General features: G+C 44.0%; 1 protein-coding gene across 1 annotated transcript in view; it reads right to left on the reverse strand.

The window, feature by feature from the left end:
• The window catches only part of TEX11 (testis expressed 11), a 147,451-nt gene that overhangs the window by 71,638 nt on the left and 60,898 nt on the right, over positions 1 to 14,915 (reverse strand). The window contains exon 16 of the mRNA XM_075068428.1: positions 2,887 to 3,024. Within this exon, the coding sequence (XP_074924529.1) occupies positions 2,887 to 3,024 (138 nt within the window). The remainder of the gene's footprint in view (positions 1 to 2,886; positions 3,025 to 14,915) is intronic.

Below are 14,915 nucleotides of genomic sequence, written 5' to 3' on the forward strand. Positions count from 1 at the left end.
ATTATACCTTCCAGCAGGATTGGGAACCATTAATAACTACTCTCTGAGTACGGTTATCCAGCCAGTTATGCACCACCTTATAGTGCCCCATCTAAGTGTATTTGCCTACTTTATCGATAAGAATATCATGCGAGAGACGTATCAAATGCCTTACTAAATTATAGTATACCACATCCACCGCTTCTCCCTTATCCACAAGACTCATTATCCTATCAAAAGAAAGCTATCTGATTAATTTGACATGATTTGTTCTTTACAAATCCATGCTGGCTATTCCCTATCACCTTACCACCTTCCAAGTGTTTGCAGATGATTTCCTTAACTAGTTGCTCCATTATTCTCCTGGCACGGAAGTTAAACTAACTGGTCTGTAGTTTCCTGGGTTGTTTTTATTTCCCTTTTTGTAGATGGGCACTATGTTTGCCCTTTCCAGTCTTCTGGAATTCTGCTGTCTCCCATGATTTTCCAAAGATAATAGCTGAGGGCTCAGATAGCTCTTGAGTATTCTAGGATACATTTCATCAGGCCCTGGTGACTTGCAGGCATCTAACTTTTCTAAGAGATTTTAAACTTGTTCCTTTTTATTTTCTCTTCTAACCTACCCCTTCCCATTAGCATTCACTATGTTAGGTATTCATTATACCTTCCAGCAGGATTGGAACCATTAATAACACTCTCTGAGTACGGTTATCCAGCCAGTTATGCACCACTTATAGTAGCCCCATCTAAGTTGTATTTGCCTACTTTATCGATAAGAATATCATGCGAGAGACGTATCAAATGCCTTACTAAATTATAGGTATACACATCCACCGCTTCTCCCTTATCCACAGACTCATTATCCTATCAAAGAAAGCTATCTGATTAATTTGACATGATTTGTCTTTACAAATCCATGCTGGCTATTCCCTATCACCTTACCACCTTCCAAGTGTTTGCAGATGATTTCCTTAACTAGTTGCTCCATTATTCTCCTGGACGGAAGTTAAACACTGGTCTGTAGTTTCCTGGGTGTTTTTATTTCCCTTTTTGTAGATGGGCACTATGTTTGCCCTTTCCAGTCTTCTGGAATTCTGCTGTCTCCCATGATTTTCCAAAGATAATAGCTGAGGGCTCAGATAGCTCTTGAGTATTCTAGGATAATTTCATCAGGCCCTGGTGACTTGCAGGCATCTAACTTTTCTAAGAGATTTTAAACTTGTTCCTTTTTATTTTCTCTCTAACCTACCCCTTCCCATTAGCATTCACTATGTTAGGTATTCTGGGCACCACATTTCAAGAAAGATGTGGAGAAATTGGAGAGGGTCCAGAGAAGAGCAACAAGAATGATTAAAGGTCTAGAGAACATGACCTATGAAGGAAGGCTGAAAGAATTGGGTTTGTTTAGTTTGGAAAAGAGAAGACTGAGAGGGGAAACGATAGCAGTTTTCAGGTATCTAAAAGGGTGTCATAAGGAGGTGGGGAAAAACTTGCTGACCTTAGCCTCTAAGGATGAGCAAGAAGCAATGGGCTTAAATCGCAGCAAGGGAGGTTTAGGTAGGACATTAGGAAAAAGTTCCTAACTGTCAGGGTGGTTAAACATTGGAATAAACTGCCTAGGAAGGTTGTGGAATCTCCATCTCTGGAAATATTTAAGAGTAGGTTAGATAAATGTCTATCAGGGATGGTCTAGGCAGTATTTGGTCCTGCCATGAGGGCAGGGGCCTGGACTCAATGAGCTCTCGAGGCCCTTTCCAGTCCTAGAGTCTATGAATCTATGAATGTAGTTGCTGTAAGCCTAACTTCAAGGGGCAGCTCTTGCTGCACCTCACAGCATGTCTCTGCTCTCCATTCAGAATGAGAGACCACACAGGCAGTATCAGCAGACAAGTTTGTGTATCATTTGTAAAGTATAAACATAGCTTAGACCTCCATCTAGTGATCATTTAAAGCAAGTGCTCAAGATGCTTTTTTAATTTAGACAAAATTAAGTCAGTCCTATTTTAAGAGTAGCAAGATTTTTAGACTTACACACAGATGATACTAGTTTTGAGTCTGTTCTGGTGACACTAGTCGTTATGCTAAGAGGTACAAAGATCACTTGCGCCATGTGATCTCTCTAGGTCTTTACAGCTTTTAAAGCTCCCTCTCTGTAATACAGACTTCACTGCAATCATTTTGTTCCTCAGCTCATTGAAGTTAGTGGTCTGATGACATGCTGGAATGTAACTTTACACAAGACCGTCCATTTACTCCATGGCAGCCTTGCTGTACAGCAGCTTTTCTACCACATCAGGCTCAAACTTCTTGTCTTTCAAGCCCCCCCCCCCTCCACTTTTCCACCTTTGTGTCTTTTTACATTGCTCCCCATCTGTGTGTTCCACCAGTGATGCAGTCATGCTGCTTCATCTCTCTGAGCTGGTGCACAACGCCATTGCCCACTTTGAAGAAAAAACTTCTACCATGATACCCTTAATAAATTACCCAATTAATAATGTCCATGTCAAGTAGCAAATGGGGATAGTTTTATATTTTCATTTTAAAACATATTAGTATTAAAAACATTTTATTATTAAGATGTGACAAATCTCCACTTTTGCCATTTTATTTATCTGCTGGACCACTTCTCTCTGCTCTATCATTTCTTTACATTGTATGCTGTTTGTGGCAGAAATCATGTCCTCTATTATATCTGTACAACACCTAGAAGTGGGAGGGCCCTAATGAAAACAAATATATTAATAATTAAGTGGGTACATTTTTAAACCTTGAAGTCCCAAGTGTAATCATGTAATCATGTAACAACACAGAAAAGCTACAGAACAAACTTCTATTCCCCTTTACCCTGTCACAATTTAAAATCAAGTCCCATTGACACTGCAACACCACACACACACACAAAAATACTTTTTCAAGTTGTTTCAGATGAAAATAGCAGGAAGCCATATTCCTCTGCAGCTTAGCCAAGTTCTGATCTATCTGCCCAGACGAATAGAAGCTGAGAGAATAGTTATACCACTGAAGGGCTTCAGAGTAGTTTTTTGCCTAGAAAATTTAAAAAAAAATTAAAAATTAAGAACAGCCACACTGAAGTTTAAATTGACTACATTTTACTAAGCTAAATAAATCAGGCTTCATAAGAATCAAAAGGGTGAAATAGTCAAATACGTTCATAGATTCGAAGGCCAGAAGGGACCATTGTGATCATCTAGTCTGACTTCCTATATGGCACAGACCACAGAACATCCCCAAAATAATTCCTAGGGCAGAGCTTTTAGAAAAACATCCAGTCTTGATTTAAAAACTGCCAGTGACAGAGAATCCACCAGACCCTTGATAAACTGTTCCAGTAATTAATCAGCCTGTTAAAAATGTACACCTTATTTCTAGTTGGGATTTGTCTAGCTTTAAATTCCAACCATTGGATTCTGTTACAGACTTCCCCTTCATTAAATATAACAGGGTCTAACCAGCATGGCGTCTGCAAAGGAAAATCATGTCTTGTCTGTGAGAATTCTCTGAACGTGTCAATAAAGTAGTAGATAAAGGAGAACCAATTAACAATTTATTTAGGGCTTCAAAAAGTGTTTGGCTAGGATCCTTAAAGAACTTAGTTGTCATGGGGTGAGAGGCAAAGTATTGTCATGGATTAAAAACTGCTTTGGAGATGAGATGTGAAAATCCATCCAAATCTGGCCAAGTTTTAAGCCTTTGAAAAATTACAGTTCGCTCATGCTCAGTAGAGACTTAAGAGATTCTAGCTACTAAAATCTCTGAAGATTCCTTTCTCCATGAGTATACTCAATCGTCTCACAGCTCCAAGAGCTGGACAGACTGTGCATGCACTACCCACACACAGCAACTGAATATGTTCCATTCCCTTATAATTCATACATGTGACAAGACTGTGCATGCCCTATCTCCACCGAGCAAATGAGCAACCTTCCTCCAGCTCAGGACTAGGAGGCGAAGCTCGACTTTCCATGTAATGGCTGCTCCCAACTACTCCAGGCCAGAGTGGGACTAGGCATTGGAACTAAGAGCAGGACGGAGCCTCTCTCTCCTGTGCTCTTAATGATCTCCTTGCAGGCCCCAGACAGCATGGAGGAGGAAGCCATCTGATTGGAATGCCGAGGGGACAAAAGTCAGAGCATGGGGAGAGAAAGAAGTAGGTTGGGATAAGGAGCCTAGTGAAACTGGAACTGAGACTGGCTGCACAAGGAGACTGGGAACTGGGGAGAGAGAGAAGGCTGGGTCCTAGTGAGAGAAACGGGGTGGGGACCGGGAACTAGTTGTCGCTGGCTGCAGGAAGGAGCACTGAGATCAGACAAGGAGCTGAAAGACGTGGGCGACAGACTGGCAGGACAAAAAAAGTGGAACTAAGGAACCAGGGAGGAGAGGTAAGACCAATCTCACAGGGTGTAGGAGAGAACTATGGTTGGCTGGGCAAAGAGACTGGGACAAGGAGTCGGGGAATGGAGAGACTTGGGCAAGAAATGGAGGAGTGATACTGAGATTGGATGAGAAGCCCAGCAAGGCAGACTGACTGGGAGCCAATGGGGAGACAAGGGAAAAACCAACTGGAAGAGGAACCAGGAGGGAGATGGAACTGGGACTTGCTAGGCAAGAAGGAAAGTGGAGAGGAGAGGAAAGTGATCAGGAACAGTCAGCATGGATTCACCCAGGGCAAGTCATGCCTGACTAACCTAATTGCCTTCTATGAAGAGATAACTGGCTCTGTGCATGAGCGGAAAGCAGTGGATGTGTTATTCCTTGACTTTAGCAAAGCTTTTGATATGATCTCCCACAGTATTCTTGCTGGCAAGTTAAAGAAGTAAGGACTGGATTAAAGGACTATAAGGTGGATAGAAAGCTGGCTAGATCCTCGGGCTCAATGGGTAGTGATCAATGGCTCCATGTCTAGTTGGCAGCCGGTATCAAGCGGAGTGCTCCAAAGGTCAGTCCTGGAGCCAGTTTTGTTCAGTATCTTCATTACTGATCTGGAGGATGGCAAGTGGACAGCACCCTCAGCAAGTCTGCGGATGACACTAAACTGGGAGATACACTGGAGGGCAGGGATAGGATACAGAGGGATCTAGACAAATTAGAGGATTAGGCCAAAAGAAATCTGATGAGGTTCAACAAGGACAAGTGCAAAGTCCTGCACTTAGGACAGAAGAATCCCATTTACTGCTACAGACTAGGGACCGAATGGCTAGGCAGCAGTTCTGCAGAAAAGGACCTAGGGGTTACAGCGGACAAGAAGCTGGATATGAGTCGACCAGCGTGCGCCCATTGTTACCGAAAAGAAGGTAACGGCATGTTTGGCCTGTTTTATAAAGTTAGGAGGCACAGCCAGCCAAGATCAGGGAACGTGGATCATTCCCCTCCTATTTTACATTGGGAGGGGCCTCATCTGGAGAGAGAGGAACTTAACTGTGTCCAGTTTTGGACCCCACACTACATAGAAGGATTGTGGAAACAATTGTTTAAAAGAGTCCAACGGAGGGGCAACAAAAATTGATAAGGGGGGGCTAGAGACAATAATTATGAGGAGAGGCTTGAAGGAGAAACTGGGGATTGATTTCGTTTTTGCCAGAGGAGAAAAGTGAGAGAGATTTTGATAGCTGCTTTCAACTACCTGAAAAGGGGCGGTTCCAAAGAGGATGGATCTTAGACTGTTACTCAGTGGATACTGATTGACCAGAGAGAACAAGGAATAAATGTCTCAAGTTTTTCAGAGTGGGGAGGTTGTTTTTAGGTTGCGATATAGAAACACTATCTTCACTGGAGTTGGTGAAGCACTGGAATTGGTTACCTAAGGAGGTGGTGGAATCTCCTTCCTTAGAGGTTTTTAAGGTCAGGCTTGACAAAGCCCTGCCTGGGATGATTTAGTTGGTGATTGGTCTTGCTTTGAGCAGGGGGTTGGACTAGATGACCTCCTGAGGTCCCTTCCAACTCTGATATTCTATGATTCTATGAAATGAGAAGCCTGAAGAGTGGAGAATAAGACTGGGGAGGTGAGTAGAATGGAATTAGGTCAAGGAGCCAGAGGTGGGAAAGAGAGGACTGGAACAGAGGCAGATTGGAGGGGATGGGGCAGAAGGGTGGATGTTGGGGACTATGGGCAGAAGAGTCTGCACCCACTGGAAGCACACCCGTCCAGAGCCTGGAATGGAACCCAAGAATCCTTAGTCTCACCTTTCCTCTGCTGTCAGCAAATAGCTGTGAAACTCACTAACAAAGTGTGTCCCATTCCCCTCTAGTTCTGGTCCACATAGAGGATGGTGACATACTACTGCTATCAGTTACTCTGTTAGCTCAAGTGGCAGAGGTCTGTACAGTGAATCTAAAAGTTCTAACCCTACACATGAACCATGTCAGTGTCAATATGATGCCATACGATGGAATTTGTTTCTTCAGTTTGTGCTGGAAAATTTAGAAAATTACACACATAAAACTGAATTACAAGAGCATTATTACAGCTGCAAAGTAAAACATTCAAAGGTGGGATATTCCAGAATTCAGGAATCACTACCATCTCAATTTAGCCCTTTATGCATCTGCACTATTATACAGTCTTTAATTGCATGATTACATTTTTTTCTTCACAGGACCCTGCCTCATTTAGTGTACAACATGGGCCTATTCTGGGGATGAATCAGGATTGTGTAGTAAAGGAAGCTGTTGTCTGTAGGATCTCTGCCTCATTCGCTGCAAAGGTTGAAAGGTATGTAGTGAAGGAGGCAAGTGACTGAAGAAGAGAAAAGATGGTGTCATGGCTAAGGCAGTTGCTGTCCTGAAAAAAAAAAAAAGGATTCTTTTCCTGCCTTTGCCACAGAGTTCCTATGTGATGCTGGGCAAGTCACTTGACTACCTTTTGAAAAGCTTGGTTACTAATTGTGTGTTCCTCATTTTCAGGCTGCACAACTTGATACCCTGGGGTCAGATGTGCTGAAGTGCTAAGCACTCACAGCTGCAACTGAAATCAACGGGAAATACGTTTTGCTCATACAAAGTGCTAGTTAATGCCAAATACACTGAAAAATCAGGCACTGCTTGTCTCAGACTGGGCAACTAAAATTAGTGGATGCTTTTGACCTGAATCTCTCTGTGCCTCAGTACCATCCCTTCACATCAGAAGGGTGTTGTGAAGATAAATTCACGTTTGAGATGCCCTCAGATACTATAATGATAAGTGCCATACAAAAAACCCATAAGGAATTTAATAATTCTGTCTTCAGTACAAGATTTAGATGTTGTTCAGCAAATAAAAGCACAGTGTCACACATTGAACAATGAGGAGAAAACAAAAATATTGAGTAGCTGCTCATTAAGTGAGTACTGTCCATTCTGTGCACTCAAGGAGAAAGAGACCTTGTAGAAAAAATAACATCTGATCATGCAATTAAAGATTGTATCATATACATACACACAAGGAAGCCACATTCAAGTAGCACAGGAGCCTTAATTCTGGCATTTCATAACTTCTGACTGCTTTACTTTGCAACCTTAATAATTTTCTTTTAACATAGTTTGTGAGTGTTAATACTGTAACTGGAGGTTCTTCAAGATGTGTGATCCCTATCCGTGTTCCACATGTGAGGGCACACATGCGCACTATGCACCTGAGTCCAGAAATTCTTCCAAGTAGTGTCTGCTGGCCTCCACATGCACAGTAGCCATCCTCATGCTTCAGACCAAGAGTATAAGAGGTGGTGCAGGTCAAAATCTCTCCAGTTCCTCTTTTTACCGCAAATTCAACAGCATCCAAAGCAGAAGGGATGGAGTGCCGGTAGTGGAATACAGATAGGGACAACATATCTTGAAGAACCTCCAGTTACAATAAGTATCCTCCACTATGTCTTTGAGTGATATTCCCTATGTGTATTCCACAGGAGTGATTGGCAAGCAATGTTCAGACTGGAGATGGGCACGTAGAAGCAGGTAGCAAAGATGCTTATGATACACTGCTGGATCTGCAGCTGAGGCATGAACTAGAGTGTAACGTGTCACAAACGTGCAGACAGAACTCCAGGTGGCCGCCCTGCAGTAGGACATCAGATAGGGATGCCTTGGAGGCAGCTTTTGCTTGCATGGAGTGAGCTATAACACCCCCAGAGGGAAGAATTTTTGCTATCTTGTAGCACTCTTAAGATTTATCCCGAAATCCACTTAGAAATCCTCTGAGAGCATATGGCTTGCCCATGCAATCTCTCTGCTATGACGATAAAAAGTCTGTTTTTCTAATGGGTTTGAGTCTTCGCAGGTAGAATGCTAGGGCATGCCAAACATCGAGGGAGTGAAGTCTCTTGTCTTCAGAGAAAGTGTGGAGTTTTGGAAAAAATACAGGTAGGTATATCATTTGATCGATATGGAACTGAAAACAATGTTAGGGAGAAATTTAGAGTGTAGTCAGAGAGAAGCCTTTCCTTTGTGAGCCACTGCATAAGGAGGATGTACCATGATGACTCCAAGCTCTGAGCCTTCTGGCTGAAGTGATAGCCACTAAGAACACCATCTTCATAGAGAGGTGTGTCATGGCACGTCATCAAGAATTCAAAAGGTGAGCTTGTGACTGTCAACATGACATGGTTAAAGCACTAGAGGGAAGGTCCTGATCAGACCTTTCATAAATTGTACTGTAGCAGGATGAGTAGAGGTGGAACATCTTTCCACCGAAGGGAAGAAGGTCACTAATTGCTGCAAGATGTATTTGCAGTGAACTAATAACAAGACCTGAAGTCTTCAGGGACAGGAGATAGGCTAGGACTACCAGCATGCTTAAGGTATCTGTAGAATGTTGGTAGAGTTGCACCCAGACCAAAAAGCATCTTCATTTGGCCAAACAGCAGGCTCTATTTTGGTTAAGGATCTTCTGAACAGAGACCAAGCATGAGCACTATTTCTGAAGCGCATTCAACACAAGGCCGTGAGGTAGATTGGGATGCTTGATTTCCCACCCACCTCCTGGATTAGGAGATCCGGGAATGGGAGTATCCTGATTGGTGGGTGGCCAGACATGATTAGAAGTTCCATGAACCAGAACTGTTTGAGCCAGTAGGGGGCTAGGAGAATGATGTTGGCTCTGTCATGTTGTATCTTCCCCATTACTAGTGGAAATAAGGGAATGGGAGGGAAAGGCATATCTGAAGCCATTCGCCCAAGACAGCAGAAAAGCATCGCCCTGGGAGTTGTGACCCATGGCTTCTCTGGAACAATACAGGGAGATGTGACAGACTGCTGGGCAACAATAGCTGAGCAAGCATTCTGGTCATTGCAGCTCCAATTAAACACTGCAGAACAGATCTGGTTAAGAAGAGTTGTACCTAATTGGTGAATGAAGGAAAGCTGGAAGGCTAGTTCACCCATTAGGCAAAGCATACAAAAAGGCATGGGAAGGAAGTAGGAGGGGGGAAGCACACAGAGAGAGGGGAAGATTGCTCTTCCCTGCTTACCTCAGGAGCTGAGGGCCCCCTCAGACTGTAGGAGTAAGGCTGTATAGTGTATAAGGGGGTGGAAGCCAACATTGTAAATAAACTGCACCAGGTGTTTTACCAGCATATAGTTCTTTGAGCAGTTTGTGGACTTGAGCAGAGGAAGGAGCGAGTGGGCCCTGCCACAGGAGAACTTTTTGTTCATTACGGATGCAAAGAGGTTCCATAATGGAGTACCCCACTGTGTAACTATCTCACTGGGACCATGTCGTGAATCTCCCATTTGTGGTCTGTTAAGAAGCTTCTGCTTAGTTAGTCTGCAAGGCAGTTGTGAATACTAGGAAGGTAAGCAGCGTCTATCATGATAGGTTCCGGACACACCAGTTCCAAAGTCTGACGGTTCCCAGACAGAGGGGATAAGATTTCACTCCTCCCTGTTTGTTTATATAGAGAACCGTGGTGATCACTGTGTAAAATTATCTGTACATGAAGTGAGCGTATGAGCAGCAAGAAGGCCTTACACGCAAGGCAGACTGCCCTCAGTTCCAGTATGTTTAAATGTAGCCTGGCTTCTCATAGGGTCCAGGTACCTTGAGCAGTGTGGTTGTCCAGGTGACTGCCACCATGACCTGTTCTGCATTCAACCACCATGTGAGGGAGACAATAACTCTGGTGGGAACAGTCACCTTGGAGTTTATGTAGTCCTGTTCGGTGGGTAGATCAAACTGAGCCAAGCTTGCAGACACCACAAGTGGAGTCTGAGAAACAGCATCATGTAGGTGCATGCAGCCATGTGGCCTAACAGTGAAAGACACTGGTGCACTATAGTTCATGGTCTGCAGGTAATGCATGAAATCATGTTGCTTATTGTATGAGATCTGTCTGATCTGTCTGCAGGGAGCAATGCTGTCAGAGAAACAGAGTCCAACATTGCCCCTATAAAGTTTATTGTCTTTGTTGGTAATAATATGGACTTTTCTTCATTTATGCAAATACCTAGAGCTGCTAAAAGTTGTATGAGAAACCTTATTGCTGACCTGATCTTCTGATGAGACCAGCCTACCAGGAGCTAATTGTCTAGATATGGAAACATCATATACCCCTGGTGGCTCATCTGGGATGCTACCACAAAGAAAACCTTTGTAAATACACTGGTTGCTGTAGTTAGCCCAACGTGGAGGGCCTGAAATTGGAACTGTTTGTGGCCAACTGTCAAAGTAGTGCAATGGGTGAAGGTCCACATGGAAATACACATCCTTTATGTTGAGAGCCGCAAACCACATCCCCTACTGAAGAGAAGGGATTATTGATACCAACATAATCGTTCAAAATATCAGCTTTCAAATAGATGTTGAGTTGCTGAAGGTCCAGGATGAGTTTCCACCCTCTGTGTTTTTGGAGGATTAGGAAATCTGGGGAGTAAAACCTCATCCCATGGTAATGAGGTGGGTCGCAATCTACTGCCTCTCAATGTAAAAGGGATTCCACTGCCTGTTGAAGAATTATCTTGTGAGAGTGGTCCCCGAAGGGAGCCCAGGACAGGGGTTTGTGAGGGGGGAAGGAGAGGAACTCTGGAGTATCCTTTACGGATAATCTCCAGAACCCACCTGTCTGTAGTGATCTTGTTCTGGTAATGGGCAAAGGAGTAAGACAGCCCCAAAGATGACAGGGGAAGAGGTGGGTGGCATCGATGGTGCTACACAGGTCTTAATCAATGTGTCAAAAATGGCTCATGGCCAGCAGTTAACAGAGGTAGAGGCTGTGGCAGTATAGGGGGCCAAGAAGCAAACTTCTGATTCCTCTGGCGCTTGCACGGAGGCGCAGTTGGGCACTGGTAAAAAGGTGCATGAGGACGAGGCAGCCTTGGGCTGATTCTGATGTTTCCTCCTGAGGGCTGGAGTATAAATCCCCAGTGAAGACAGAGATAATCCTGAATCCTTTAGTGATTGGGACTCATCCATTTTCTCATTAAAGAGGTTGCACTTGTCAAAAAGGAGGTCCTGGTGTTTTGTGCCTCCCTAGGAAACCCTGACGATTGCAGCCAAGAGTGCCCCTCTATGACTAAACCAATGTCCAAATTTCTGGAAGCTGTTTTCTACAGTGTCCACTGCAGCCTGCAGGGCTTCTTTTGCCATGAGCTTCCCTTGATTTAAAAGAGTCTGAAATTGGGCCCTGTCCTCTGAGGGAAGCTTATCTCTGAAGTCTGCAAACCTGGAATAGTTATTAAAGTCGTATTTAGTTAACAAAGCTTGGTAGTCAGTGACATGAAATTTCAGGCCTGGAAAGAAGACCTACCTCCCCAGGAAGTCCAGTCTCTTAGAGCCTTTATCTGCCACAGTGGCCCTCTGATAGTGTGACAGAGCTCTTTCTGTAGCCACCTGTAAGTTCAGAACAAGATGGGAAAATAAAAATTCATCTCCTTTGGCAAGAACAAAGTATCAGCTCTTAGCTCTTTTTGGTGCAGGGGCACAGGATGCTGGAGTGTGCCTTACCGCTCTGGCTAGTTCTAGTATGGCCTCATTGATCAGAAGGGCCTCTTTAATCAGTCCCTGTAGTTGTAAGATCCACAGGAGCTGGTGTTGAAGATTCTGGACCTCCTCTAATAGGATCTGTAGGTTACTGGCAACTCTTTGTAACAGCTCCTGGTACTGCCAGTGGTGATCCAGCAGAGAAGACAAAGAAGGGGTAACCACATTGTCCAGGGACAATGAAGAGGCACTCGTCGGATCTATCAGGACCTGTGGATCTGGTTCCAGCTCTTCTCCTAATACACCAACGGATCTGAAGGAGAAGGACCCAGACCCCCACCATAAGGATCCCACTTATCCCAATAAGGCCAGACAGAGGAATCGATTGGTTGCAGGGGATCCCAAGGGAAACGGGGTGCAGGAGGTCATACCTGGAGAAAGGACAAGTGTAACTCCTTGACGATCAGGGCTCAAGTGTCTATGGGGAGATACTGGTGCACTATCTCCTCTGACTCATCCAAGTCAGAGAACTGTTCCATCAGTAGCGGCAGAACGATCAGTACCATGGCACTCCTGACAGATGGCTGGAGATGGGACTGCTCCTGGGACACTGATATGGACTGCTCCTCCGAAGTTAGGACATCCCTCAATACAGCACAATTGGAAAGAAGTGTAGACTGCAGATAAGGGAGGAATACATTCTCCGGTATTATGTATGCCTCCATTAACCCAGGTGTCCAAGTGCTTCCAGCATCAAGTCTGAAGGACTTGGTGCATCTGCAGCAGCCGGATGGTCTTTAGATGAAAAAGGCAGTGCCAACAATAGATCCAGACTAGCACTTGTAGATGGAACCGGCAAACATCTGTCCTTACGCTTTGGTACTGAGGTGACCAACAGAACCAGCAGATCTTTCCTTTCATATCCCTTTCCCTCCAATTTGACAGTCTTCTGCAGAATCAATTCCTTAGGTTCCGTAAGCATCATCTCACCCAACCTGGGCAGTCTCGGGGTAGAAGCACGTTTGCCCATGAGAGTTCCCTAGAAGAAGAGTCATTGGGCTTAAATGTAGAAGGCTCCACTCCACAACACATGCAAAGGCACTGCTGGTCAATTGAGGCTGATATACCAGGGTGGGGGAGGGGTAGGGAGGGAGACAGGGTCTCCCTAGCCTAGATCAGAGCGGGTCCTCATAACCTTCTCTATCAGGTGTTTTTGTAGGCAAAGCTCCCAGGCTTCTGAAGTTCTGGATGGGAATGAACGACAGACACTGCACTTTGCAGCAATATGTGCCTCATTCAGACAGTACAGGCACCACTGATGTTCATCACTGATGGAGAAGGAGCAAGGGCAAGAGATGCAATTCTTGAATCCCAGGACTCTGGGCATAGTTCTGGAGCCAAGAAGTGGTTTCCCAACTAGAGGGAAAGAAATACTCTATGCTAACTATAAACTTTCACCACTAACTACTAAGCTAAGATATATAATTATTTACATTTTCTTTCTTTGCAGGTTATACAATCGAGTGGAGGAGGATATGATTCTGACTTAGTCCATGCAGCAATAAGAAGAAATTGAAGAGGTGTCAACCTGCACTGTCTCTTATACCCTTTGTTGGGAGCACAAGGAGAGCTACTCCGTGTGTGCAGGCCAACAGACACTACTTTGAAGAATTTCTGGACTCAGGGACATGGTGTGCATGTATACCCACACGTGTAGAATATACATAGAGACCATTCCTCAAAGATGTTATGAGATTGTTTAACTCAGAAAGGAGATGAATAAGAGGGGACATCATAACTGTGTATGAAATAATGATAGGTCTAGAGAAGGGAGACTGGGGGCTTCTGTTCTTCATGTCCCATAATAAAAAGAATGAGAGAACATTCCATTAAAGGTGACAAATTCAAAACTGATAAAAGATTTCTTCACACGTGTAATTAGATTTTGAAACAAACTGCCACAAAATGTCACTGAGGCCAAGAATTTAGCAAAACTCAGAGTGGAATTTGACATTTATATAGGCAAGTATCCATAGCTACAATAGTTACTGATAAATTTATGTATGGATATAAAACGTCACACTTCAGGGTTTTAATGAATCTTTAACTATTAGAGATCAGGAACAGACCTCCATAGGAGGCAGATTACCCCACATGTGCTACAATAGGATTTCTCACACCTTCCTCTCAAGTATCTGGTGCTGATAATTGTTGGAGATATGATACTAAGCTAGATGGACCATGGGCTGATCCATTTTGGCAATAACTATGTTCCTTTTCTAAAACCTGAGAAACAAGATTATTCTCAAGTTTCTGATGTGCTGTAGAGCTTAACTGCTTGGAAATAAAGAAAAACATATTCTCTGCCTGGATCAGGGATCTCAGCATAACTTACTTTCCTAGGAACAGCCACAGCAAACCAGCCAAGAAAAGCAGCAAAGAATCCTGTGGCACCTTATAGACTAACAGACGTTTTGGAGCATGAGCTTTCGTGGGTGAATACCCACTTCGTCGGATGCATGACAGATCCAGACTAACACGGCTTTTACAGATCCAGACTAACACTGCTACCCCTTTGATAGCCAAGAAAAGTGACTTTTAAGACAGTGGCCCCACCCAGGAACTCTCCCCTGTGGCAGGATGTGCCATGACACACACACCTGCTTCAAGTTCCCCTCAATCTAGCCATGAAAAGAATATAGTCTCTCCCAGTATCCACTTACAATCCCACCTCTGGGCATAAATTATTCAAATACACATGCAATAATCCACAGAACCCTCATGATAAAAGTGTTTTCCCAATTTCCAAACATAAAAATGTACAGAGATTTTTCAAGGAAGTTGTGGAAGCTCCTTCTCTGGAGGTTTTCAAAAAGAGGATGGATAGCATCTGTCTTGGATGGTTTAGACACAAGAAATCCTGCCTCTTGGCAGCGGGTTAGATTAAATGACCCTTGCGGTCCCTTCTAACCCTATGATTCTAAGCTCCACGCCCATGAGTCCACCAGTATTTGGTTCCCAGTTCCTTTCT

This window comes from Chelonoidis abingdonii, chromosome 8, assembly GCF_003597395.2.
Source record: "Chelonoidis abingdonii isolate Lonesome George chromosome 8, CheloAbing_2.0, whole genome shotgun sequence".
Classification (NCBI taxonomy): domain Eukaryota; kingdom Metazoa; phylum Chordata; order Testudines; family Testudinidae; genus Chelonoidis; species Chelonoidis abingdonii.